Consider the following 26,173-nt stretch of genomic DNA (forward strand, 5'->3'; position numbering starts at 1 on the left):
GTCGGTCCGTTCGTTGAAAGTGTCAGGCGGAAGTGACGTGTTTGAACCCCTCGCGCTTGGTAATTTTACGTTGGCACTTGGCTGTGCCTCCTGCGTGCTTCGGCGAAAGGCTTCATTTGGGTTCGGAAACCCGTAGTTCTTCCAGGAATGTCTCCTCTGTGACTAATCGACAGACGCTCCGCAGATCATGAATAATATATCATCTTGGAGGGACGACGAACCAATGAGAAGCCGCTGCGCCTCATGAATATAAATAAGCGCGCGCCCTTTTTTTCGGCAGGCGCTTCGTCGGGCTCGGGAATCGCCTCAGCGGTTCGTCGTCTTGTCGCCGTTTCCGGCAAAGAATCCTTCCAGCGCCCAACGGCCGCGTCGGGAATACCTGATCCCAGGGCAAGGCTCCATGGCGTCCATTTCCAAGACAGCTTCTGGTAAGTGGTAATCCGTTTGGAATGTTTTGTGGTGGTGATGGGTGGTTGTGGTGATGGGGCACGCCGTGGTTGAAGGGTGGTGCTGGTGGTGATTGACTAATCTAAGGGGGCACAGTATTAATAATAATAAATACTCATCTCCGGTTGTTATGTCCGGGACGTGGTGAGATTGAACGAGGGAGGATGATTATGGCGGCGTGTTGTCGTCGTTGTAATTGTAGTTGTAATTGTAGTAGTTGAATGTGATGGTGCAGTGCAATGGTGCTTTTCGAGGAACGAAAGCAAAGAGGGTGCGAAGGTGCGGTGTGCGAAGGTGTTCAGCACCGTGTGCTCCGGACAGCACGACCCGGCCACACCCAGTCTGAGTGCTCTGGGACGACATTGATTGAGACTGTGGACCTGGTTCGGCAACAGCGGTCGGTGCTCGTCATCAGCACTTTTTTTGTCCCCCGTCGCACCGCGGAGCGAAAGTGGGAGTGGGACGATCACTATGGTTTTCCCCTCCGTGCGTGCGTGCGTCCATCCGTGCGTGCGTGCGTAAGGGAAGGACCGAATTCTAATTTGGTGTGTGGGTGCAACGAGGCATATGGAAGAATCGTATTGAAAATGAGGTCGCCACGTCAAAATCCAAGATGGCTGTCACCATATCTAAACCTTGTGAGCGCGATATCTTGAAAAGTAAATGTCTGAACCTTGTGAGCGAAATATCTTGAAAAATAAGCGAAGTACCAACTTCTAATCTGGTGTGTGGGTGTATCTCGGCATAAGGACGAACGCTATTGAAAATTGGGTCGCCACGTCAAAGTCCAAGATGGCCGCCTTGCGTCTTCCACTTTGTCAACTCATCACTTCACCAACGGGGAACCTGGGCGTAATTTTTTTTTTTTTCTTTTCTTTCTGTATACAAGATCGAGGCTCGTTCGTGTAAGAGCTAACATTAATCACACAAAAAAAAAAATCAAACACACATAAAACATAAGGGGAGCGGTATACAAGATCGGGAGAGGGGGAAGCACACAAACATAACATTTAAGAGCAGGGACATCGGGAGATCTGTGGGAGGGAGAGTGCTTGGAGCAGCATTTCCTAACCTGGGGAAAATTTTAGGATTCCTGGGGGGAAACTTATTCTAAGGGAAATACAATATTAGCATTCGTGTAATATTGTGCTTTAGTGAATAAATATCAAATCTCTAATTATTTTCCTCTCTCGACTTTTTACTTAACATAAACATTTATAACATCGTCGGTAAATAAAAATTTATATACAATTTTTGTGTGTGTGTGTGTGTGTGTGTGTGTGTGTGTGTGTGTGTGTGTGTGTGTGTGTGTGTGTGTGTGTGTGTGTGTGTGTGTGTGTGTGTGTGTGTGTGTGTGTGTGTGTGTGTGTGTGTGTGTGTGTGTGTGTGTGTGTGTGTGTGTGTTTGTGTGTGTGTGTGTGTGTGTGTGTGTTTGTGTGTTTGTGTTTTTTATGTTAAGTGAATAAATTTTGTGTTTTGGCTACTTTTTTTCCCTTGTTTATATATACGTATATATATATGGGGGGGGGGGGGGAAATCCGGTCCGTTGAAGGGGGAAACGACAGAAAAAAGGTTTTGAACCACTGGCTTGGAGGGAGAAGGGGGGTGGGGGTGGGTGAGGTAAAAACCACATGGACACAGTTAGGACTTCCAGGAAAGAAGTTGGTATTTCAGAAAAGTGGATCTGGGGTGAATTAACGGGGGTAGAAAAGATCAAGGTTTTGGTTGGGGGACGATAAGAGATGGTGAACAGCTGTTTTAAAGACCAGGAGGGAGGAGTGGAATTGAAGAGTGTGGGAGTTTGTTCCAGAGGCGGGAGAAAAGAGGAATGAAGGAGTGAAGGTGAGCAGAGAGTCTTGATTTTGGCAGTTTCACCATAAGAGGGTTGCAGGCAGATCTTGTGTGACCTGTAGGAATATTTGGGGGACAGACCTCAAAGGATGACAGGCTGAGTTAACCCAACTGGTGTTAATTCAATGGAACAGGGGCTCCAACTCAGGATCGTAAGATTTGAAGCCAGCCATCTCAACCGTTAAGTCAACAACGGGCTTTGCGAACCAAGTGAACAAGATGAGTACTGAGTATCTGTGACGTCACATTCAAAATGTGGGTTGGAGGGCGTTGGACCCAAAGTCCTGGTTTTATTTAATTTACCATTAACAGCTAAAGGTGCGTCGCCTTTTTCACCTTTCGGCTGAGTTGGCTTTGAACTCTGAGCTCCTCAAGGTAATGGGTTTGTCCTTCAGGAGGATGAAAGGTTCAATAATCATTGAATGCACCAAAGCTTGTGGAATATATATATATATATATCTATTTTATTTTTTTCTCGCCACAGTTCTTCACGTTTAGGTAACACGAAGAATAAATATAAAAATGAGGATTGTCATGCCATGCAGGCATGATCGGAAAGTTGTCATTTGTTCATTTGCATTGAAAGGTAAATGTATGTGCAGGTGACATCATAACACAGGCTGATGCACCCATCATGTGATGAACTGTGCACGAGTACAGTACAGACTTTGTCCGTAAAGTCAACCTTTACATTAAAATCGACTATCATTGCTTTTGTTTTTTAATAAGTTCTTTGTTCCAACCTTTGGTTTGTAACATGACATAACCTATTCACCCTCCCCACCCCCCAATACTCTTTTTAGTTTGAACTTGCTGCCCTTTGTTTTCCAGCTCCCCCATATGAGCCTCGACCCTTGTATATTATAACGAGGGCTTTATCAATATTTAAGAGTTTTATATGAAACCCCTTTGCAAGATGTTGTTGATTTGATGTTGCTTGAACTTCTTGTTATAAACCCAAATAATTCCAGTAATCTCTGTCTGTACGTCTGTACGTTTGTTTGTCTGTGACCGCTGTTTCTCGACAACCACGGGTCCGATATACTTTTAACTTGCCAGGTATATTGCTGGGGACCCGAGGATGTGCCTTTTCAAGGTTTCATATTAATCGGACAATTACTTACCGAGCTATGTCCAAAAAACGATTCAACCAATCAGAGCAGCGAACGATCGCGTGTGCCGGCGTTGCGAATGGACCAAACCATTCCATGTAAATAGAGGGGGGGGGGTTCTGTGGTCGTTGCGAATGGACGAAACCATTTCATGTAAATAGAGGGGGGGGATTGTCACTGTACTCGCAAGCCGTTCGCCGTTCGCTTTGGCGTTGCGAATGGACCAAACCATTTCATGTAAATAGAGGGGGGGGGATATAATTTTAGATAGATATATAGTACGGGCATATATATAGTACGGGCATGCCCTAGTAAACCCAAATTACAGAGTCGTCTTGTATCTGATTGTAGTCAACCATTTATTTTCACCTGGGAGCGAAGGGTTTAGTATGATGGTGCAACTAGTAGTTGAATAACTTTTTTTTTGTGATTGTAACTTTTCAGCAACCTGAGCATTTTGAGCCAGTCCCTCGTGCTCATCAGCTGCACGATTCGTTCTGCTGTTCCGTTCTCTGACTTTGTCTCCCTTTTCTTCCGCACACAAAGCTTACAAGGAAAAAATGAAGGAGCTGTCTCTGCTCTCCATCATCTGCTCGTGTTTTAACGCCGAGCCAGGACCCGGAACTGTGTACAAATACGGTGGTCGGTAACCCTTCGCTGTTGCCCGAGAGGGCGGCATGAGCTTTTCTTTTTTGTGTGTATTTGTGCCAACGCCCGGCTGCATGAATGTTGCCCACTTGTTGTCACTGCTTTGCTGCTTGTCTCGTGAGCCGGCTGTGCGATGGCCTGTTGCACTCGCATGAGCTTTATGCTTTCCTGCACATTGTTGTGCAATTCACATATTTGAAGTCCTGCTGCCAGATGTCAAATGCTAGTCGTGATGTTGTGGCCTACCGATTGGGAAGAGGGAGGTTACATTTAGTTAATGTGCAGTTTCAGATCGGTCTCATGCTTACTCTAGTACACACCAGTATGCCACCAGTTCGATCCCATGGGATGGTTGGATGAAGTGATGTTTTTTGACATCCCATGCATTGCACTAACTTGGTTACCAAATGACCCAGGAGTGTTGTGAATTTTGTAATGTTTTTCCCGATTCTTCAGTGATTACAAGTCTAGTCAGTAGTCGGAGGGCAGTGGGTCAACCTACTGGTAAGGTAGCGGCAAACATGTGGACGAAGCACAAACTGAGATGAAGAAAACTCAACTCCACCAAGGAGAAGGAGACTGAGTGAGGTGGTTTTTTTTGTTTGTTTTTGGCAATCTAAGAGTTCATGGCCTTGCTTGCGGAGACAGCAGGAGGTGATGAAGTGTTGTACTCTTGATCAATTGGAGGGAAGAACAAGACTGGACAGTCGGGAAGATTATTCCATCGGTGAAAGAAACCAGGAATGAAGGAGGATGAGATTTCCTCTTGGAGTCTCCATTAAGATGCAGCAGCACCAGTCGATAGTTGGGAGCAATACTCCAGTGCTGCAGGTAAAGCTTTGTACACCATTGAGTTGAGCTCTTTTCTCAGCCTTTCTCGACTTGACAGAATATTCCAACACTGTGTCCATATTATGAGGCCAGTTTGGAGATATGGTTGACCAATGAGGACAGCAGGTGACTGAAACTTAGCTTAAGGAGTTCCACAAAGGTGCACTTGATCTGGATGTTTATTACAGAAGAAAAAAAAAAATCTATCGGAGGTTTGCGGGAGGTTGGCTTGGTTTTTATTGAGGTGGAATGAGTAAATAGGACTTCCCAGCATTGAAGCACGTTCCGACCACAGTTGCAGGGTTCAATACGTCTGCTGTATTCTTAGTGCGTTTGGTGATGTTTTGTGGCAGTTAATTCTGCGGCAGCACAAGTTGAACCAAGGAGCGATGTATGCATTACGGGATTTGGAAAATGGTAAAACGAGTGCACGGGCGATGTTGAAAAATGGAATGGTGTGCATGTTGAAGGCTCGTTGATATGAGCACATTGATCATTTAATGGTTAAATGTTAACCATGACCCTGATGGAAAATTGGCTGAGAACATAAAATGGCTTGTGCACTGTGTGCGATGCAATTTGATCCGCAGGCTTTATGGCGTTTGACCTGAGTGCACATCGATTGTGCTTTTAGTGGTGACTTGATCTGCCGGTGTTGCTTTGGAAACCTTGTTCCCTGGGGTTGGCCATGGCCGACCTGCAAAATGGACACCGCTTCCGTCTAAATGTATTTTTGAATCGAATTTTGTTTTTGTACACGTGGGTTGTGGGAAGGGGGGGAAAGGTGGGATTATTGTTTTGTTCAAACATGAGCATAAGCAATACAATATTGATGTAAAATGGTGTAATTGTGAGGGATTTGAAGTTTATGGAGGAGCTTGGATGTATGTCGTGTAGGACAAGTGTTGGGAGACGGTGTTGGCACGTTTTGGACGTTTGCGCAATACTTGGTGAGTCTAATCATTTGAAGTGGAAAGGACATGATATACTATCCTAGAGTGCATCAGGGCCCTCTGATAGGTTTACTGATCAACGCCAAGACAAATCACGTGCGTGTGCACACACATGCGCACACACGCACACACACGCACATGCACACACACTTTTTGAAAAGACGGAGACTTTGTACACAACAAACCAGCTCTGCAGAAGCATTGAATGGCAGCTCGTACTCTATTGTTGGTTGTACTGTACGGAACATTGAATGGCAGGTTGGACTGTATGGAACATCACCTGATAGGTTGTACTGTATTAAAGGTTGCACTGTACAAAGCATCGCCTGGCAGGTTGTACTGTATTCCAGGTTGTACTGGACAGAGCATCACCTGGCAGGTTGCACTGTATTGCAGGTTGTACTGTACAAAGCATCGCCTGGCAGGTTGTGCTGTATTGCAGGTTGTGCTGTATTGCAGGTTGTGCTGTATTGCAGGTTGTGCTGTATTGCAGGTTGTGCTGTATTGCAGGTTGTGCTGTATTGCAGGTTGTGCTGTATTGCAGGTTGTGCTGTATTGCAGGTTGTGCTGGACAGAGCATTGCCTGGCATGTTGTACTGTATAGAACCTTTTGTTTAATGAATACACACACCACAGAATTGAAAAGCAAAGGGAGTTATTATTTGGTATCTTTACACAAATGCTTCAATTAAATTGCATTTATAGAAATGTAACAATTTTACTCCTTCTTTAAAGGCCTATGTGCTCACTTTGAGAACATTATTTTGGACACGCATTACTGTAGTTTGAGACTTTGGAGTAAAAAGCAAGTTGGGATGTAAATTTCCATGACTTAGTGCCCAAAACCATCACCACACCACGGCAAATAGCATTTGATCATTTTTCAGACTTTGCTTTATATTAGGCTTGAAGTGAGATTATCATGATTCTTCACCAACTATGGTTGTGAAGACACCGTCATAGTGATTGGATGGTTATGTATTGATAAATTGTTTCATTATAGGATAGAGCAGGAAAGCTTCACCCCTCACCACCCCCACTTCCCCTAACCCCTCTAATATTGGAATGATGTATGTCTGTCATCCTGTGTTGCAGTCGGTCACATTTTAAATGCTCATTTTAAAACATCATTTGCATGAGCCTCCAATTGTGTGCACGAGCCAAATCTTTAAAATGTCATTTGCATAAACCTCTTCTTTTTAAAACCTAATTGTTTGCATGATCCTCTTTTTATTTATTTTTAAACAACCTCATTTGCATGAGCCACATTGTGTGCATGGACTTATTTCTTTATTTATTAATTATTATTATTATTATTATTATTGTTTTTTTTTTACAACATCATTTGCAGGAGCCTGAATCTAACCGGAAACCCAGGGCCTGGCATGTTTATGTGCAATGTATCTTGCAGACTTCGAGGTGAAAGAACTGAACAAGCAGTCATCGGGTCATGCATTTGAGGTCATACTCAAGAGTCCTACTCGTGATGTGTCCTCCGAAATGCCCTTTTCTCCCCCACGAAAAGCATCGTCTTGGGAAGAGATAAATAACAAATTGGAAGCTGCCAAGGAGAGACACAAGGTGTGATTGCTTGACGTTTTGTGTCTGTTAACTCATCCACATTTGTTGCGTTGCACAAGTCTATTTGTTTATTTTTGTTTATAGCAAGAAGATACTTTATTTTAAATGTATAATGTTGTACAAGTCGAAATGTCGAAATCGAAATGAGTTGCTGGTTGAGTGAAACACACCGATATCAATGACTTGATATCGGTGTGTGTTATTGAAACATGGTATTTCCAAGTTTGAATTTTAACTTTTCATCCACATGCTGGCCTCAATGTTCAATATCCCTGATACTGTTGGAGTTCGAGAGTGAGTTAGGCCTGTAACCTGGTGAGAGGTCTATAACTACAAGTATGTCATTACATATGAAACCAGACAACCTTAACAGGGATGTTATGAATGAATGAATGATCGTTTTAAGGCCATTTTCCCCACGAGCGGGGATTAGCCTTGCGGGCCCCATGACAATCATGGTTCCCTGTTTGAGGCAATGTTTTTACGGCCGGATGCCCTTCCTGACGCCAACCCTTCGTCGCCTCTTACGATGCGCAGGGATACGGTGTACCTATTCTAACCGGGGTACACCGTGATCATTCATCCCAGCAAGCTGGTACTCAATTTGCCGACCTCGGAAGGATGACAGGCTGAGTCAACCCCCCTGGCGTTAATTCAGCGATCGACTGGGATTCGAACCCAGGATCCTAGGATCCCAAGCCGGCACCCTAACCGCTAAGCCAACACCAGGACTTTTGATACAAGCATCAAAAGTGCATATCTCAAGTACAAAACAATTGACAGCACTCGTATGACAAAACCAATGACAACCAGCCTATTTCTCATTCGACACTCCAGTCGAGCCCAATTTTATATTCACGCACATGGCCAATTGTATCATCATTGAAGGTCACAGGCAGATACAATGTTTTGGATTATGTCGGACTAGATCAGAGGTTGTACCACATACAAGCGAGAGGAATGCAGACTTGGTGCCAAGGGCATCTTGGCCTTTGTATGAAAATGCATATTTTCAGTTTAAACCCATTTTATTAACCACAATACAATTACCAATTTGCCAACATTATTTAAATCCACGTCCATTTAAAATGGCATACAATTTCGTTAACATTCAAGATTGGACATATAAACTTAATATTGATAACGATGCAAATGTTGTCAGCGAGATGTTTGCATTTCACAATTCAGTGCAAAAGTTATTGTGATTCCAGTCAACTTCACACATCCATAAACACTCCCTGCAGGGAGAGTTGGCTTTGAGGCTTTCACCCCACCCCGCCGGCAGCGCGACTGTTGCACGCTGCTCAACACAGAAACGGTTCATTTTAACACAACAAAGCCTCCATTGTTTATAGCATCAAACAAAGCATCAAACAAAGCATCAATCAATTACATAATTATCCACTTGAAACACAATTTATTTTGCATCATCCCTGTACTCAGTAGTTGTTTTCAATTTTTTTTTTTTTTTTTTTTTTTTTTTTGTATACTGAATCGAGGCTCGTGAAAGAGCTAACATTTACTTCACAAACAAATCAACCAGACAAACAAAATATATAAAAAGAGGGAGTGGAAAACAAGATGGGGAAACATGAGAGAAGATGGGGAGAGACTGGGAGAGAGATGGGGAAAACAAGATGGGGAGAGAAGGAGAAGCACACAAACAACATTTGAGAGCAGGGAGATTTGTGGTAGGGAGAGGGCTTGGGGGGAGGAGGCGTGGGAAGGGGGGCGGGGGGGGGGGGGGAGAAGTATAAAACACAAGGACACCAAGGACTTCCAGGACAGAAATTGGTATTTCAAAAAAGTGGAATTGGGGTGAAATTAGCAGGGGTAGAAAAGATCAAGGTTTTGGATGGGGGAAGATAAGAGATGGTGGTGAACAGCTGTTTTAAAGACCTGGAGGGTGGAGTGGGATTGAAGAGAGTGAGTTTGTTCCAGAGGTGGGAGAAAAGAGGAATGAAGGAGTGAAGGTGAGCAGAGAGTCTTGATTTTGGCAGTTTGACCATAAGAGGGTTGTAGGCAGATCTTGTGCGACCTGTAGGAATATTTGCGGGACAGAGCCCAGAGAGAGCTGGGGGGGCAAGGCCAGAGAGGAGTCGGTAGAAGACGGAAAGACCACCAACCTGCCTGCGGTGAGTGAGTGAGAGGCCCTTGGAGTTAGCTTCATCGCGGGAGATTCCAATGATTCTGAATGCTTTGGTTTCAACAGCGTGAAGACGAGCTAGGTGTGAGGCAGGAGCACCAGCCCAGAGGGGAGAGCAGTATTCCATTGAGCTGCGGATGAAAGCCTTGTATGTGGTGAGGAGCTCAGGTGTGCCAAGGAAGGACTTCGCACGACGGAGGATGCCTAGTCGGCGACTGGCTTTGGAGGCCAGATTTGAAATGTGGTTTCGCACAAATGTGGTTTCACCCCACCCCGCCGGCAGCGCGACTGTTGCACCGCTGCTCAACATAGAAACAGTTCATTTTAACACAACAAAGCCTCCATTGTTTATAGCATCAAACAAAGCATCAATCAATTACATAATTATCCACTTGAAACACAATATTCAATGGTACTTTTACCTTCTGTGTGTGTGAGAATGTGAATTTAAAAAAAACAAAAAACCTTTAGAGGCCATTTTTCCCCGCGAAGCGGGGTTTGGCCTTTTTCGGGAACCGTGGTTGTTGTTTTTTGGTCCCCTTTTTGAAGCAATGTTTTACGGCCGGATGCCCTTCCTGACGCCTACCCTTTTTGCCGCCTTTAACGACAAACAGGGAATTACCAGTGAACTGGTACTCAATTAGCCGACCTCGGAAGGATGACAGGCTGAGTCAACCCCCCCTGGCGTTAATTCAGCGATCGACCGGGATTCGAACCCAGGATCCTAGGATCCTAAGCCGGCACCCTAGCCGCTAGCCCAACACCAGGGTTAGTTTAATGTAATGTGAATGTTAGTTTAAAATCTTCAGCTGCAAAAGTATGAGTCGACTTAAATCAATGCTTTCTCAAATCACAATTTCACACATGAATTTGTCATAGTATTGAAGATACAGTGCCCTCCATAAGTATTGGAACAGTGAAGTCAAATTTATTGCTATATACTCAAGAAATCTGAATTCGAGATCAAAAGATGAATACAAGGCAAGAGTACAGAAGGTCAGTTTTTATTTCTATGTATGTTTTCCATTATAGAACAATAGCACTTTTTATGTTCAGTCCCCCTATTTTAGGTAAGCATAAGTATCTGAACAAATGATTGGCAGGTGTTTCTTCTTACTCAGGTGTTTCGTGTTGCATTGATTGTTCACACATAAAAGATGTGGACTGTGGAAAAAAAAACCTGGTCTAAACCCTGACACCCTAAACAACTTCAGACCCATCTCCAACCTACCCTTTCTGTCGAAAGTTTTGGAACACGCTGTAGCCACTCAACTCAAACATCACCTCTCTGCCAATAACCTGTATGAAACATTCCAATCTGGATTCCACTCCAACCACAGTACTGAAACTGCTCTCCTCAAAATCACAAACGACCTTCTCCTCTCCTCTGACGCTGGCAACCTCAACATTCTCATCCTCCTCGACCTCGGCGCCGCCTTTGACACCATCGATCACACCAACCTCCTCACCCGACTTGAAACCACCTTTAACGTTACTGGCACTGCCCTCTCTTGGATTAAATCATACCTCTCTGACAGACGCCAGTTCATCTCCATCAATAACTGCAAATCCCCCACTGCTCCCCTCCCCCAAGGTGTCCCCCAAGGTTCAGTTCTTGCCCCCCTCCTCTTCATCCTTTACCTGTCCCCCCTCGGTCACTTAATCCGCCGTCATGGTCTCCAATTCCACTGCTTCGCCGATGACATCCAGCTTTTCATCTCCACCAAGTCCATCTCCACCGCCACCCACTCTATCCTGACAAACTGCATCACTGAAATAAAATCCTGGCTTCAAATTAACTTCCTCAAACTTAGCTATGGTAAATCTGAAATAATCATCATTGGCCCAAAAACGCTCATAAAATCCACCAATAACTTTGCCCTCAACATCGACGGTATCCCAGTATCCACCTCCCCTCACATCCGGAATCTTGGCATCATCTTTGACCAAACCCTCTCCTTCGACAAATACACTAAACAGATCACAAAGACAGCCCTCTTTCACCTGAAAAACATCGCCCGTCTCCGTCCATCCCTCTCCTCCACGGCTGCAGAAACCCTCATCCACGCCTTCATCACCTCCCGTCTGGACTACTGCAACAGCCTCCTCTATGGTTCACCCTCGACAATCATCAATAAACTCCAATACATTCAGAACTCCGCTGCCCGTCTACTCACCCATTCCCGGACCCCTGACCACATCACCCCCGTCCTTTACAAGCTTCACTGGCTCCCCATCCCCCAGATAATCCAGTACAAAATCCTCCTCTTGACCTACAAAGCCCTCCATAACCTGGCCCCATCCTACCTTACTGACCTCTCCAGACACACTCCCACCCGCAACCTCCGCTCTGCTGGTACCAACCTCCTGACCTCCCCCCCCCCTCCCAATCCGGACCAAATTCAGATCCTGGGGGGACAGGGCCTTCTCCATCGCTGCTCCCACCCTCTGGAACTCACTACCTCACACCATCAGACTCCTCACTCACCACATTCAAAACATCACTCAAGACCCACCTGTTCAACACTGCATTCAACATTTAACCCACAGCATTTAACCCCTGACTATCTCTTCTCTTTCTCCTTCCTTTTGCTTTGATTATTTACCTATTGATTTTTGTCTTTTTGCACTTGTTTTTTGTACTCTGTCAAAGCGTCTTTGGGCTTCTTGAAAAGCGCTATATAAAATAAATGTATTATTATTATTATTACCACCAACTTTGACTGCTTCCGGAATTTTGATTACTCGCAACGGTACCCGCCATATGAGCGGGGCTTCATTTGGGAGGCCCAAATGAAAAGGCAAAATATCAGAAATTGAAGGCTTTTTTAAATTTTAAACGATTCATATAAACATCCGTTGAATCATGTCACATGCAAATCATCAAAATCTAAACTGTGCATGGCGCCCATTTTGAAAAAAGATTGAATTATGCAAAATGGAAGGGGCCTCTACACGTCTTTCTCAGTCGCATGTCTGTGTGAACAGTGTGTGCCAAATCTGTCACGGAAGCGGCCGCTACACCTGTTTCTCAGTTGCTTTGCACACGCTGGCATGTTACTTCGGAGCCGCACGTTTATATAGGAAGAATTCGTCAGGAGTCGATCGACTCTCCTGGTACGTAGAATAAACAGTATTTGTAGAATTTCAACAAAAGCCACATCACTGTTCATATCGGTAAATATTATTCCATCATGTTTGGAAAAATTGGAAAAACAATATAGCCTATTACTCCCAGGGGTCCCAGGAATACCCACCCAAAATATCGTTGCGATCGGTTGAGCCGTTTTTGTGGTACCTTCAAACAGACGGACGGACATTTGGTGAATTGTCGTAAGATTTGGGTTCAAATGTCTGGTAATTGTTTTGTATTTATTAATGCGAATGTGGACTTGTATTTAACTGCCATTAATCAAAAAGGCTTAGGCACTATAGAGCAATGTTTTTTTTGTTTTTTAAAATTTATTTATTTATTATAAATCCCCAAAAACGAACTTAAAAAAAAAACTTTTTTTTTTTTGCCTAAAACATTCCCAGGCACTCACTGATGAACCTCAAAGTTTGACGAAGATCCGTTCAGCCATCTCCGAGAAAAATGGCCACACACACACACACACACACACACACACACACACACACACACACACACACACACACACACACACACACACAGACCAATGGCTCTTGTATAGTAGATATTGCAACAATAACAAATTTGGCTTCACTGTTCCAATACTTATGGAGGGCACTGTATGTATCCATATTCTTTAATTTATTTTAGGCATTACTAGTGAAGGTACCCATGCTGCGCACATGTGGGAGGCCACATTCAAACGGGCAATGTGGAAACGGTGAATGCTAAACCAATAAATTCCACATTCCTGTCACCTTCAGTCGAACGTCAGGCATTGACAGCCGGTTTGTGAAGGACTTTGGCAATAAATGTACCTAGTCTGAATGTTTATATATCCAGTTATTGGCGAATCCACGAATGTCGTGAGTGGAAAGCTTAATGTCATTTTCTTGAAACTGAATCACTCTATTTTCATTTCAACCCACTTACTTTAGGACAGCTGCTGGGACCCCAAAACGTTCCACATAAGGTTTGGTGGGACTAGCCCCAAAACTGAAGGAGTGGTTTCAGGTCAGACAGACAGACGCTCCTGTTTTATAATATAGATTTACAAAATGTTCTTGATATTCTTTGTCTAAACAGAATAAATGAAGGGTGAATACAGGGTTTTTCAAAACGAGATCGAAAGTCTAACAGCGGCGTGGCCGGGCTTGTTTGGTAGTGGGCTTGTTTGGTATTTTAGTTGAAGAGGATAGTGACCTGGGTGAGGATACCAGTTAACATAGTCTGTGGGTGACACGACCTTCACTTAACATAGTCTGTGGGCAACATGACCTTCACTTAACAAAAAAGTACTGTTAGTTTCTCAGCTGACGGTCACCATGGAAGTGAAGAGATTGCATTTAGACACGTTTATTCAATTTTTTCGAGTCAACAACGAACCAACCATACACCGCTTCGATGCAGTAACTTTGCAGTCACGACAAAGGGATTGCAGTGTTGTGATTATATTCAGTATATTTTTTATTATTAATGGTATTATTATTATGAAAACTATAATACACTTGCATATACACTGGACAAGAAAACTTGCTATAATACACTAGACACTGGTTTATTCGATGTTTCGAGTCGACAATGAACCAACCATACACCGCTTCAATCCAGTGACTTTACAGTCAGGACAAATGGCATGGTGAATGCTTTCCATCAATGTATCAATGAACTTGCTACCTTTTGCAATTCTTCGACAATAAAACATTTATATTGTCCACTTTTATTGAAACACCCTGTACATTTGAGAGAAAGATCACATCGATGTGAGAAGTCTCACTGTGCTTTCGAGTGCATTACAACACTTCGGAAAGGATTGACTCAAACGCAATCTATAATTATAGATTGATTGATTATAATCAAGAAAGGGCAATCAGAGATTGCAGACCCTCACCAGGACGTGTTTTGAGTGGTTTTTAAGGCTTTTGTGTTGAAACAAACATGGTGGCCGAACCATATGAGCGATGACATCATTATAAATGTTTTTTCAACACCAGTTTATCCCTAGATGACGCTCAACAAATTTCATCTTGACGTCATAATGGAGGCACATATGACAGCATCATTAACATATTTTATTCCCCATGGAGAGTTCTATACAATGAGCCATGTCAAAAAAAAATTATGTACAGCGCTTTTGGAGATAGAGGTTCAAAGTTTTTCGTTTTTTTTTTTCCAAGATGGCGGCCGAACCACGTGACCATGACGTCATTATCATAAAAAATTATACAGGTGGAGTTGCACCTATATAGAAAATTTCCTGTCAATTGGACCAACGGTTGTAGAGAAAATCATATTTATTCTGTGCGGACAAACAGACAAATGCAATACCCTCTCCTCTGGCGAGGGTAATAAACTAATTAGAACGGCGTTTGGGAGAGCGCATACCTCCACCAGGTTGAACAGTTTGTTTTGTTCCCACTGATAGGCTGGAATTGGATTCGGATATGAACCAAAATCTAATCGGCTTGTTGTCACCTAACCAACCCATCCACCTCGTTTTGTCGTAACTTGTGTACAACCTTATGAGATGTCGTGCTTTATATTGTTTTTGGCCCCATCTCTCTTGATGGAGAATCACTTAAAAATTTTTATCACATCCGAGTGTTCGCCAAAATCGAATCGGTTCATCCTTGTTACACACCCAAACCTGTCCACTAAATTTCATCCTAATCCTTCCAAAACTGAGATATCCTGCTCAGAGACACAGACACGTGAAAACATAACCTCAGTCCACATAACCTCGGTCCACGTAACCTCGGTCCACGTAACCTCGGTCCACGTAACCTCGGTCCACCTCAAATTGAGTTGAAGTAGTTCTCCAGGCAAAAGGGGATCACACTGATTATTTATTATATGCAAGCACAGATTTAAAACTTGACCGCACCCTTCACCACCCTTGATGTACCAAAGTTTGTTCACGGCATTAAAAAAAACGGGCCCTAAGGGAGTGTATGGGGAGGGGAGAGGGGAGTTGCTCCCCAAAATAGGTATTTCCTTTATTCTCAGAAACTACACATGCAATTCTGATGAAACTTGACCACAATCTTAATATCCCGTGTTGGACCAAGGTTTGTTCACAACATTAAAAAAAAAATCGGGCCCTAAGAGGGTCCAACAGGGGGGTGGGAGGCGGTTCCGCACCAAAGTAGGTATTTCCTCTTTTCTCTGAAACTGCACACACGATTTCAATGAAACTTTACCACAATCTTCATCACCTGTGATGTACCAATGTTTGTTCAAGGCATTAGAACAATTTTGGTCTGAGGAGTTGTATGGGGAGGGGGGTTGCCCCCCAAAATAGGTGTTTTTGTTTGTTTAAAGTCTCATGATTACGTTAGTATGATTGTACATGCTGCCTTGTCTTCTAGCAACCATTGAAATTTGCTTTCAATACTGTAATACTGTTTAAAATACCTTTTGTCAATGTAGTATACTGCTTTATTCTACCAGGGGTATTGCTCCTGTTTTTTCCTATTATAACAAGTGTTATCTTTAAGAGTTTATTGAAATCCCATGAAAGTGCTTTTGGTTTTGTATTGCAATGATTTAAATCTCATCACATCTCGATTTATACATTTCCTACTAGACTCATTCTCATTTTAATTACTAGTACACCCACTCCCTATGGGACTGACTATATCGCACAAAAATGTTAGTCCATGAAAAAATGGGTACGTGAATACAAATGAGCAGCTCTGTCTACTGTAACGCCATGGCTTGCAAAAGCAGCCTGAATAGTGTTCAAGTGGTGATTCACCTCGTTAAGCATATTCAAAAATGGTGTTATAACACACCCAAACTTCCCCGGCCTTGACTAATTAAGTACACAGGCATTTGTCACTTCATTTGTAGAGCCCTCGCCAAGCAGCTTAAGCACTCCAATGAAATGGGTGATGAGGAACGGCTGGCTTGGCAAGCGATAGCAAGCTGATTGCTTCTGGTTGAAATGGCCGAGGAATTTAAAAAACACATCGCTTTCCAGCCGAAAATCAGCGAAATGTGGAAACCACTGAGAGCAGACAAATTCAAAGAAAGGTGTTGTAACACACCCAAACTTCTCCGGCCTTGTGGCTTAAAACAAAAAGGGAGCTCTGTCAACTATAACGCCATGGCTTGCAAAAGCAGCCTGAATAGCGTTCACCAATCGTGAGATATTGTAAATGTTGTCAGATTTCACTCCAGATTTGGATATTATTTAGTCAACAGCATCCAATCCTCATCCGAATCCAAATTTTGATGATATGCTTCAATTATGTAATGATAATCGTTTAATCGATCGTGTTTCAAAGGCATGGCACGTTTTAGTAGGCCGAAACAAAATGGCGGCTTAAGAACTCGGTGAGGTGCAGTGGGCTGACCAAGATTCTTATGAGCACCTCGTTAATCATCTTCAAAAAGGATGTTATAACTGCACATCGGATTTTTATGTGAAAAAATGAAAAAATTTCACATAAAACGGCTTTTTTGCGTGCAAAAAAATTATTTTCCTATTTTCGGAGAAAAAAAGAATTTCGCCCTTTTTCGGGAAAAATAAAGTAAAATGCCCTTTTTGGTCGAAAATGTCTGGCAATGCTAAAAAAAATTAGGGAATTTTTCGAAATTTTTAACCATCGAAATTTTTAACTGCGATCGATCAAAAACATAACGTTGCGTGCGTTGCGTCCCCAGCGTGTACAGCAGTGAGGCGGTGTACTACAGTGAGAGTGTACACAAAGTGTGAACAAGTCTCCTATCAAGATGAGTGCTGCTCTTCGTGACAAGTGGCTGAAGGAATTCAACGCTGGCGGCGATGGGGCCACCTTCAAGTACATGTCGAGTGACACGGCTTTCTGTCGAGCTTGTGAAAAGACTTTCCGGGCGAAGCAGAAGTCTGAGCTGGCCCAACATGTCCGAGGAGACCGCCACAAGAGCAACTTGGCCTTGAAGAAGAAGAGGACGGTCACGCAAGCCACCATGGAGGACTTTGGTGGCGGAAAGAGGCACAAGTGCGACGTCGTGGCTCAGGAGCTGTGCCAGGCCATGCTGGCCGCTGGCATCCCATGGTCGAAATTGGAAAACCCTGCCCTCCGGTCGTTCCTGGAGAAGCACATCACTCTCCAGATCCCCGATGAAAGCTGGATTCGAAAGCACTACCTCGACAAGTGCTACGACGAGGCCTTGGCGGGGATCCGTGCCGACCTCGGACAGCAGCCCATCTGGCTGTCCGTCGACGAGACGACCGATTCGGCAGGTCGATATGTGGCCAACATCATCGCGGGACGCTTGTCCAAGGAGGGGTACTTTCGTCCCCACCTCGTCCAGTGCATGTTTCTGGAGAAGACCAACTCCGGGGAGATCGTGCGTGCAGTCAATGACACGCTGCGCTATCTTTGGCCTGATTTCAAGCCGGAGTGCCTCAAGGTCCTCGTCAGCGACGCCGCGGCCTATATGATCAAGGCCGGCCATGCCCTGAAGGAACTCTTCCCGGACTTGCTGCATGTGACTTGCGTTGCCCACGCGCTCCACCGTGTCTGCGAGACAGTCCGAGAAATGTTCAAGGACGTCAACGACCTGATTGCCACGACGAAGAAGGTGTTCGTCAAAGCCCCGTCGCGTGTTGTCTTTTGGAAGGAGCAGCAGCCCAATCTTTCTCTCCCCCCGGAGCCCATTCTGACTTGGTGGGGGACGTGGATCGACGCCGCGGTATTTTACGCCGAGCACTTCGAGGCCGTCAAGGACATTGTGGACCAGCTGAATGATGACGACGCGATGGCAATCCGGAGTGCCAAGGACCTGTTCGGAAAGGCGGACATCAAGCTCAGTTTGGTCTTCTTAAATGCCCACGTGTCGTTCATCCCGAAGATCCTTAAGCAGCTGGAGGAGGCCGGCATGGAGCTGGCCAAGGCCTTCCAGCTCCTTGATCAGGCCAAGGAGGAGCTCGAAAAGATCCGAGGCTGCCGTAAGGAGATCCTGCTCACCAAGTTCAAGGCGGTGCTGCAGCGCAATCCCGACATTGGTGTGCTGAGGACAGTGGCTTTGATCCTGGATGGAGATCAGCACGGATCTGAGGTTGGTGTGCCGGCTGGAGTCAAGCTTGCTGACATCCCCCTCTTGAGGTACTGCCCCATCGTCAGCGTCGACGTGGAAAGGTCCTTCTCCGTCTACAGAAACGTCCTCACCGACCGCCGACACCACCTCACCAAGGAGAACATTACCAAGATAATGACTTCAAACACCTACTTTAACCGTTCCTAAAACGTCTTGTCAATTTCTTCTAGTCCTCTACTTATCAAACAATGCGGTTGCAATAAAGGTACCTGAACGTCATTTTTTACCTGTTTACTAGCCCAGAGTGCTTAATGTTGTGCAGGAAAAAGCTTACCATTTTTTGTTCTTTTTTTGACTGATTTCTGAAAAACTTGGTAATGAAGGAACTGCGCTCCAACGCGAGTCGAAAGAATTGACGCGACCAAAGACGGAATTCGTCCGAGTTGCTTTATTGAAACAAAACAGCTCAGGTATTCTGACAAGCCCGTTTATCGGGCAGCAATATATATACACATTTATGTCGGGAAGTTTGCCCGGCAAAAGCTATACCGGGCATGCCCGGGTGTCAAGGGCGAGCCTTGGAAAGGCGAGTCTGGACCTGCCCGGGCGTGTTTGGCTGCGGCCTGGCAAGTCGAGGCTGGGCGTGCCCGGGCGCTCTGGGCGAGCCCTGGAAAGGCGATAGCGGGCATGCCCGGACGCTCTGGGCGAGCCCTGGAAAGGCGATAGCGGGCATGCCCGGACGCTCTGGGCGAGCCCTGAAAAGGCGATAGCGGGCATGCCCGGACGCTCTGGGCGAGTCCTGGAAAGGCGAGAGCGGGCATGCCCGGGAAAGACGAGACCGGGCGTGCCCGGGAGGTTCGGGCGTGCCCGGGAACAGTGAGTCAGGGCATGCCCGGGAGAGGCGCGTCTGGCCGTGTTCTGGCCGGTGCAAGGCGATTGTGTGCATCCAGCGGTAACCGCTACAGTAATAATTTAAAAAATGAATAAAACGGGGGAAAAAAATATTTCGGGATTTTTTCACATAAAAAAAACAAAATTCTGCTTTTCAAAACATAAAAGGCCTATTTTCTTAACATAAAAATCCGTAGTCTAGTTATAACACACCCAAACACAGTTTTCATCATCGCAATATGTTGGAGGTCCAGGTGTATGCATGCAAAGTTTGGGGCGGCTCGATGTTTTGGAGTTATGGAGGAGACAGACGGACGGACACTGCCTTTTATTATTATAGATGATGCAAGGATTAACTGATTAGATTGTGGGGTTGAGGTCAAAGATCACCTCATTCCTTGTGTACACCGGAGGGGACTATAGGTTTGCAGTCAGTCTGTCAGTCCATCACGCAAAGAACAGCTTTCCGGACTTTTTTCCTAAACTCTTAATGCTAATGATTTCAAACTTGGTACATGGTTTCCTCATAAGTTACAGATCAAGTTCGAACTTCACGACGTTTCGATCATTTTTTGACAGTTATGGCGCGTTGAACTTTGGTAATTTCCCCAACAGTTTTCCGGACGACAGACTGCCGGTAGGGGACATGTATTGCAGCGCAATACTCAGAATGCTTGTTTACAATTATTTCGTTGCTGTAATAACTTAAGAACGGCTGAAGTGATCCAAGTCAAAATTGGTACAGGTATGTATAATGATGGAAAGATTAATTAATTAGATTTTGTGATAAAGATGTGTTACATATTTATGTGAATGTATGTGAATTACTATTCCGGGCTTTGCTTATCAATGTGTAGTCGATTAAAGGTTGTTGTGATTAAAGGGTCAGGAGCCCTTCTGAGAAAAAGGAGACCGGAAACGGAAGAAGAAAAGACACGAGGTCCTGGAGACGCGACGATTCTTCTTCTTCCTGGCCGACCTCGGACGCGAGCGGTATCGATTGAGCAACGTAAGAGAATCGGCGTTTCAAAGCCCGTCTGGCGAGAGGAGTTACCGGGACGTGTAACTACCCTTTGACACGTCAAGTCACTGTGGGTTCGTGCACGGAACCAAGCAGCTGGCACAGTTCGCCTCGCCGTCTACAAGGCCGCGTACGGGTCGCACCTTGGGCCGCGCGCGCTGGGCAAGCCGCGTGTTGCTTTGCCTGCTTTACATTACCCGCTTTGCTTGGCCAGGAGGTGCGCGCTGCAGCCGTTGTTCCTGGTACGGGACGTGCCCGGTGAAAGCACGTCAGGTCCGTTCAACCGCCCGTGTGCGGAGAAGCCGACCATCATCTTGGTCAGGAGGGGCCCAGAGACATTGTGAGGGACAGAGACAAAAGGGGTCGGGAGTGGGGAAAGGGGACACACACATATATAAGATGGCCATCGTAATCACATTGGTGATTGATTGTTGATTGTTGATTGTGGATTGTTGATGGTTGATTCCTTGGGGGAATATATTATTGATTACTCTGGATCCTTGGTGTGGGGGTTTCTTATTGATTGGAATTCATATGGATTGCGTTACGAAAGCGTATAAATAATAGATCTTTCTGGCGGAGTTCCTCTCACGGTCCGGGGGTCACCGAGACCAGGTAGTCACCGGGAGGACCACGTAACAGATGTCAAAGGTCAGAGGTCATGTCAGGTAAAAATGTGATGTTTGAGAACAGCTAAAGGAATTTAAATCAAACTTGGTAAAAGTATGTATAATGATGTAGTAATGTGGGCGCAGGCCCATTAGTCGACGCTGCGATGGCGAAGAGTGGCATTCTCGTTTTACTTCTGGTAGGCTTGTCCCACTATGAGCTATTTATTCACGTCAACACGGAACTTGTCCAAGGAGGGAAAAAAAACCCTTTGAGGAGAGGGGATATTATGAGTATTATTGTTTTGTAATAACAATATCATTGGTGGTGTTGTTGCTATTATTAGAAGGAGCCTTGGAAAAACATCATGATTAGCTATCTTAACACGGATATACACCTTAGCACGGATATACACCTTAGTGACTTATCCCTTAGCACGGATATACACCTATAGCACGGATATACACCTATAGCACGGATATACACCTATAGCACGGATGTACACCTATAGCACGGATGTACACCTATAGCACGGATGTACACCTGAGCACGGATGCACACCTGAGCACGGATGTACACCTGAGCACGGATGTACAGATTGTACACCTGAGCACGGATGCACACCTGAGCACGGATGTACAGATTGTACACCTGAGCACGGATGCACACCTGAGCACGGATGTACAGATTGTACACCTGAGCACGGATGCACACCTGAGCACGGATGCACACCTGAGCACGGATGCACACCTTAACACTGCCTTCACCTTGCGAAACCTCCTTAGTGCTCATGTGAAATTTGGTTGAGATTGGATAAATAACGACCGAATGTATCACGGTCAGACAGACACCAAATTGCGTATTTTAGTATGATGATTATGATTGGCTGATTTTTTTTTTTTTATTGTTATTATTTTTGATGTTATCGATTTTAATCCGATTGACACCCCTCATGCATGAGCTCTTTGGTTTTTTTTTTAAAGTCCCTACGGTGGAGCATTGTACATTGGGTGTTGTAATGTGGTTTTGTTTATTGTATTTTCAAATTGCTTTGTCGCATGGTTTATTTAATTGCAATAATAATCGTAACTGCTGTGTCGGGATGTCTCTCAGAGTCTGGAAGTTCAGGTGCTGCAGAGCTTGGCTGAGCGACGTGTGCACGAGCGTGAGGTGCTCCAGAAGGTACAGGAAGAGAACAACAACTTCAGTCGAATGGCTGAGGAGAAGCTCACCATGAAGATGCAGGCAGTGAAAGAGAACCGCGAGGCACAGTTTGCTGCATTGCATAATCGTCTTCGCGAGAAAGTGAGAAGTCCATCTTGTTACAGATGTCTGTCTGTTCCTTATTGTCATTGTAGTCAAAAACCTCCCCCAGCTGGACCCACAAGAATATGGGGTTGATTGGGCTGGTTAATGTAGTCGTGCCAGCACTTTTTATTACCCTAAATGATTATGCCCTCCACCACCTGCCCCCTGCTTTATTCATTACTTGCAAACTCGAAGATTCTTCAAGTATATTGGGCGGTTGCGTTTGTTATTCTCTTTTTGTCTGTTTATTTGTCACTCACCTGCAGGTCACAATTCTAAACCGATCGTCATGAAACTTCATCAAGTTGCAGAGGTTGTCACAATCACAATTATTAAGAAGCCTATTGATTTTGAAGTCAAAGGTCATCTGGAGGTCCAATTTCTGAAATTGCCATGTTTCATCCGATTGACTTGAAAATTGAACAGCATTTGTATATCGAGTCGCTAAATTGGTAAACAGACTATTTTTGAGGTCAAAATGTCAACTCAAGGTCAAACTTCCAAAATCATCAATTTTCATCGGAAAAAAAAAACCCGCCAATTTTCATCCAATTGACTTGAAAATTATATACCAATTGCACAGTGCCTCACTGAATTGGGAAACCAACTATTTTAAGGTCAAAAGGTCTACTCGAGGTCAAACTTCCAAAATCATCAATTTTCATCTGAAAAATCGTCATTTTTCATCCTATTGACCCAAAGTTTGATCAAGATCGTCAATTTTAATCTTGATGAAATGGACAATTTGATGGATCAATGGCAACCTTTTTGGGGGGTGGGGTGGGTGTATTTTGCAAGTATTGTGCTCTGCATGACGTCTTCTTTATTATTTGTTTATCTCGAGCCATTTTGGCCCGAAGATGATCTGTAAAAAAGCGAAATTATCTTTCCTTGCAGGAGAGACATGCTGAAGAGGTACGCAAGAACAAAGAGCGGCAGGATACTTTGGACTGAGCCAAACGGACTCGCTCGGACCCCTCTTCACACCATTTTGTGTTTGAATTTCCGTTTAAATGGCTGGTTTCGTTCAGAGGGGGTTCGTTTTTACACCAACTGTTGTGAACCCAAAGGTTTTGTTGTTGTTGGCAATTTTGAAACCGACGTGGCTGATTTAGCGTTGCTATGATAAGCGGCTTATTTTGTTACAAACGAAATGGCTTTTCAATGCTATATTTGTTTTCATCAAAGCATGATTTGCGATCAGAATATCTACATCCTATTTCCACAAAGTCCTTCAGTCACTTCTTCCCTCCTGTTGCCTGCATGTTGTCACATTTCACCCAGAACGCAAACCGTTGGCTCAAAGTTGTGACAGAGTTATTGATTCTTTGTGAAACGTCATGCTTTGTACTGTTGGTTGGAGCCCCGAGTTGAGACGATCGTTACGGTGGTTAGTTGGACTGTTTCAATACTTGGCACAAAACCTTGGGGCGAGCATGGACCTCATGCCACCATGGCCTACGGTGGTGTTTACTGCTTCTTCACCCGGACCATGTGTGAACAGGATCTTCGGCCCAAGAGCTGCCGACGTTTTAGCAAACGCCATTTGAAAATGCTCCATCTATCCATGCTCTCCTTGCAGACAAAACGGGTCATGTGTGTACTCGTCTCGTAAGACCTGAGATCTACCACTTCGGGTGTGTCCTGGTCAGTGGCGCTGGCTTTTGAAACGTATGCAGTAACCATTGGGCCTGTATTAATTTAGGGTTGTGGTCTCACCATTTCTCATGTCCTGTTTGTTGTTGTTATTGCTGATGGGTTTTTTTTTTTTCTCCCATGGGTTAATAAAGTTTTTGAAGTGGTTTCCTCTTTATCATTTCATGTGTGTCCTTTAGTTATTAAATTATTTGTACCTTCATAATAAACCAAGTAGTATGCAATTATCTGGTTGAAACACCCACTTTCCTGCTGCCTGCATTTGTCAGTGCAGCCCATCCGAGTGCCAATCAATTCCCGTGGACCGGACCTCTCACTCTTGTCGCTGTCTAACTCTTGTGGCCCTGGCTTCTCAAAGAAGCCCTGGTCTTGTGTTTTCACCCCTGTCTGTTTACTTTGTCTGTGAGCAGAATATCTCAAGTTGTGGACGGATTCGGCCGAAATTTGATGGACAGGTTGGATGTGTGGCAAGGATATAAGAATCTTGATATGAGAATTTTTGAAGTGATTCTTCATTGAGAGATAGCGCTAATACAATGTTGCAACACGATATCTCCAAAAGTTATGGATGGATTCAGCCGACACGATGTGGTCAGGTTGGGTATTCGACAACGATGAATTGATTCGATTGAGGTGGATTCAAATCTGGATACAATAATTTTAAACTGATTTTCCACCGTTCATGGTGCCAAACGCAATGTGTATCATGATACTTCAAAAAGTTGTGGACATACTGATAAAACTTGGTGGATGAGTTGGTAAGTAACAAGAACGAGCTGATTCAATTTTGCTTCAGGTCCTGATCCAGTTTATCGGTGGGATACAAAAGATAAACTGGTCAGCCTGGCGGAGGTATGCGTGCTTCCGAGTGCCTGGTCTATTGACCTTCCCTCCCAGGTCTAACTGATCATTTAAAGTAAATATAAATTTGTACTCTTCCTTTTTATCTCCACCAAAGGTGGATGGAGGTTATGTTTTCACCCCTGTCTGGCTGTCCGTTTGTGAACAAAAGATCTCAAAGTACTAGACGGATTCGGACGAAATTTGTCAGAGATGTAGCGTATGTGAAAAGGACGAAATGATTAGATTTTGGTGAGGATCCGGATCCAGCTACTAGAAATTTTTAAGTGATTCTTCACCATTGAGTGATATGGCCAAAAACGATATATTATAGCAGGATATCTCAAAAAGTTGTGGATGGATTTGAACGAAACTTGGTGGAGATTGAGAGGTTGTGTGTGTGAAAAGGACGAATCGTTTCGATTTTGGTGAACTGAATATGGATTTGGATATGAGAATTATTTAATTTTTAAGTGATTCTTCACCATTGAGAGACCGAGTGAACAGCGATATATAACATATTGTTGTGGATATGAGGATTGTGTTTTTTTTATTGTTGTAAAAATATCGCCCTCCTTCCTCCAGTTGTGTATAAAGGTCAAAAGGGCGTCCTGTAATTAGGTCATAAACAATCACGTTAGCCAATCATAGATTTCCTCCTTGTTGGTAGTTTATTTCCTTATTCTATGTAGGTTAAGGCTGTGTCTGCCATTAATTGACACTCCATTGCACCGAATTCAAATAGATAGATCCCCTTTCATTCCAATTCCCAAAGCCTTTCCTGCCAACTGCATTCACTGCAGCTGCTGGGCGGTTTTCACCACGACTCCATTAGCCACGAGGTAGGCTTGGAGAAGAAGGGGGAGGAGCCGCCGAATCCTGGTGTGCCCGCCCATCGTCATCAAGGGTGGAGCCAGAGGGCCCGTGCCGACCAATCAGGGCCGAGGCGAGCTCACCGATGGGCGTGTTCTAGAGGCCGGCGGGGTTATAAAAAGCGCGCGCGGAAGCCTTTGAGGAAGAGTCAGAGATATGGCAGAAGTGCCAAGTAGAACAAGTGCCAAGTGCGAAAGAACAAGTGCGAAGTACCAAGTGAGAAGCGCCAAGAAAGAGTTGCACAGAGGT

At 44.5% G+C, this 26,173-nt stretch overlaps 1 protein-coding gene across 3 annotated transcripts; it reads left to right on the forward strand.

Annotated features, from left to right (window-relative positions):
• The first annotated feature begins 46 nt into the window (after positions 1-46).
• LOC137413563 (stathmin-3) lies at positions 47-24,366 on the forward strand. 3 transcript variants are annotated; one of them, XM_078767339.1, is made up of 5 exons: positions 47-428; positions 3,957-4,052; positions 7,254-7,423; positions 22,361-22,552; positions 23,453-24,366. In XM_078767339.1, exons 1-5 carry the CDS (start codon positions 401-403, stop codon positions 23,507-23,509), a joined length of 543 nt encoding a protein of 180 aa, XP_078623465.1. In that variant the 5' UTR covers positions 47-400; the 3' UTR covers positions 23,510-24,366. The 3 variants fall into 3 exon arrangements, with proteins under 3 accessions (XP_078623465.1, XP_078623466.1, XP_067955094.1); XM_068098993.2 differs by lacking the exon at positions 47-428 and adding an exon at positions 827-844; XM_078767340.1 differs by lacking the exon at positions 3,957-4,052 and having other exon boundaries at positions 48-428.
• The last annotated feature ends 1,807 nt before the right edge of the window (positions 24,367-26,173 follow it).

Source organism: Myxine glutinosa, chromosome 13 (assembly GCF_964187855.1).
Source record: "Myxine glutinosa chromosome 13, kmMyxGlut1.1, whole genome shotgun sequence".
Classification (NCBI taxonomy): domain Eukaryota; kingdom Metazoa; phylum Chordata; class Myxini; order Myxiniformes; family Myxinidae; genus Myxine; species Myxine glutinosa.